The sequence below is a fragment of the Fulmarus glacialis genome, unplaced genomic scaffold (assembly GCF_000690835.1).
Source record: "Fulmarus glacialis isolate BGI_N327 unplaced genomic scaffold, ASM69083v1 scaffold8915, whole genome shotgun sequence".
NCBI classification, from domain to species: Eukaryota; Metazoa; Chordata; class Aves; order Procellariiformes; family Procellariidae; genus Fulmarus; species Fulmarus glacialis.
The window spans coordinates 25,916-27,462 of NW_009214877.1; the positions used below are offsets into that span (position 1 = coordinate 25,916).

Sequence of the window (1,547 nt, forward strand, 5' to 3'; positions counted from 1 at the left end):
GCTACAGCAGCACAGACTGAATCTGACACTGTTTCAGACATGGAAATGATGATCCCAGAGATCTAAGTCCATAGAAAAAAGCTGTGGCTAACAGAGACAGGCAAGAGAATGCAGTTACAGCAGAAATGAGCTCACCCCTTCACTGTGCTGCACCACTGTGGCGATATTCTGCAGGTTCTGGAAGTTATTTATGTTGACAGAACCAAACTCCACAATCTCATCATCGACCTGAAGCCCCTGGACAAAGACAGAAGAGAGATTAGCATCTGCCTTCTCCAAAGACAGGTAACATCACAGGAGCATCACCCTTCACCCAGCCACACGGGGAGAGGCGTGCTGTGACACGACTCTTCTCACCATACACCCTCTCCATGACCTTAGAAAGAAGTAAGTACTCATTCCTCTGTCCTACTTTAAGGGAAGAGAAATACTGAGGCTAGAATGGTCAGTGAGGCCTTGCAGGAGCTGTGTGGTGCAACGATACAGCTGAGATGAGAGTACTCATCTCATTCCCATACTAGTCTATTCACCGGACATCCCAGTGTGACCAAAAAAAAAAAAAGGCGGAGGGGGACCCTAATCAAACCCCCAACTTATTCCCACTTATTAACAAGAGAAAGCCATCTGATATGTTTTCTCTCCGGGTCCAGAAGCAGCCATCCCCACAGGCTGTCAGACCCCACCAACTTACCGAGATACTTGCAGGAGATCCCGGAGTCACCGCGTTCACTTTGGCAAAGGCCTGTGGCAGGCTCTGGTTCTGGCTCATTGCCTCGGCCAGTGCCTCCGCCTCGTCCTTGGCATGCTTCTCCTTCTCCCGGGCGTGCAATTGGTGAAGAGCTTCCTCCACCTGCTTCATCAGGGCCTTGTGATCGTTCTGCAAACCTGCGGGTGACACCATTAGCACACAGGGAGCAGGGAGAGTTACATCTAAGGGTTCTTTCTCAGCACACGTTCTCCTCCGCAACTGCAGAATTCTGAGCATCTCGGATCTCAGCTGTAGCCAGCAAGAACCTTCTGCTGGTGCATCTGCTGGGTCCTGGCACCAGCCCCGCTCACACAGCCAGGGCAGATGTTTATCGGTAGAAATTAGACACAGAGAAAACCACCCTACAAATTTCGGTAAACACCATGGAAGCAGGGCTCGGAGGCCTAGAAATCACTGAACAGCTGAAATCTTTTTTCTATCAAGTCGCGTACTGTTCCGTATGTGGAGCAAAACCCATCCCCAAAGACAGGGCACGGGCTAAGCCTGGGAAGAAATAAATGCCAAGCTATTTTTTACCCAAAGCTTATTCTACAAACACCACAGAAACACTTCGCTGTTCCACGAATCCCACAGCAGAAACACGATTTCAACCCCGCTGCGACAAGCTGCGGACAGAGGAGCTTTTACCGCCTAAGCCGACCCGCGCCGAACTGAAAAGAACTGAAAACCAAACCCGGAGCAACCCCGTTTTTCGGTTTTTGAAGAACCGCAGCGAACAGTCAAGTTACTTAAGCGGTTACGAACAGCGGCATTTGCTCCCGAAGCCCGCCGGCTCCCG

General features: G+C 50.7%; 1 protein-coding gene across 1 annotated transcript in view; it reads right to left on the reverse strand.

Moving 5' to 3' along the window:
* Window positions 1-885, reverse strand: part of PSMD9 (proteasome (prosome, macropain) 26S subunit, non-ATPase, 9) — a gene marked incomplete at its 5' end in the record, with an annotated part of 1,790 nt that extends 905 nt beyond the window's left edge. The window contains 2 exons of the mRNA XM_009578728.1: window positions 136-237; window positions 692-885. Coding sequence (XP_009577023.1) covers window positions 136-237; window positions 692-885 — 296 coding nt within the window. The remainder of the gene's footprint in view (window positions 1-135; window positions 238-691) is intronic.
* Window positions 886-1,547: the final 662 nt, after the last annotated feature.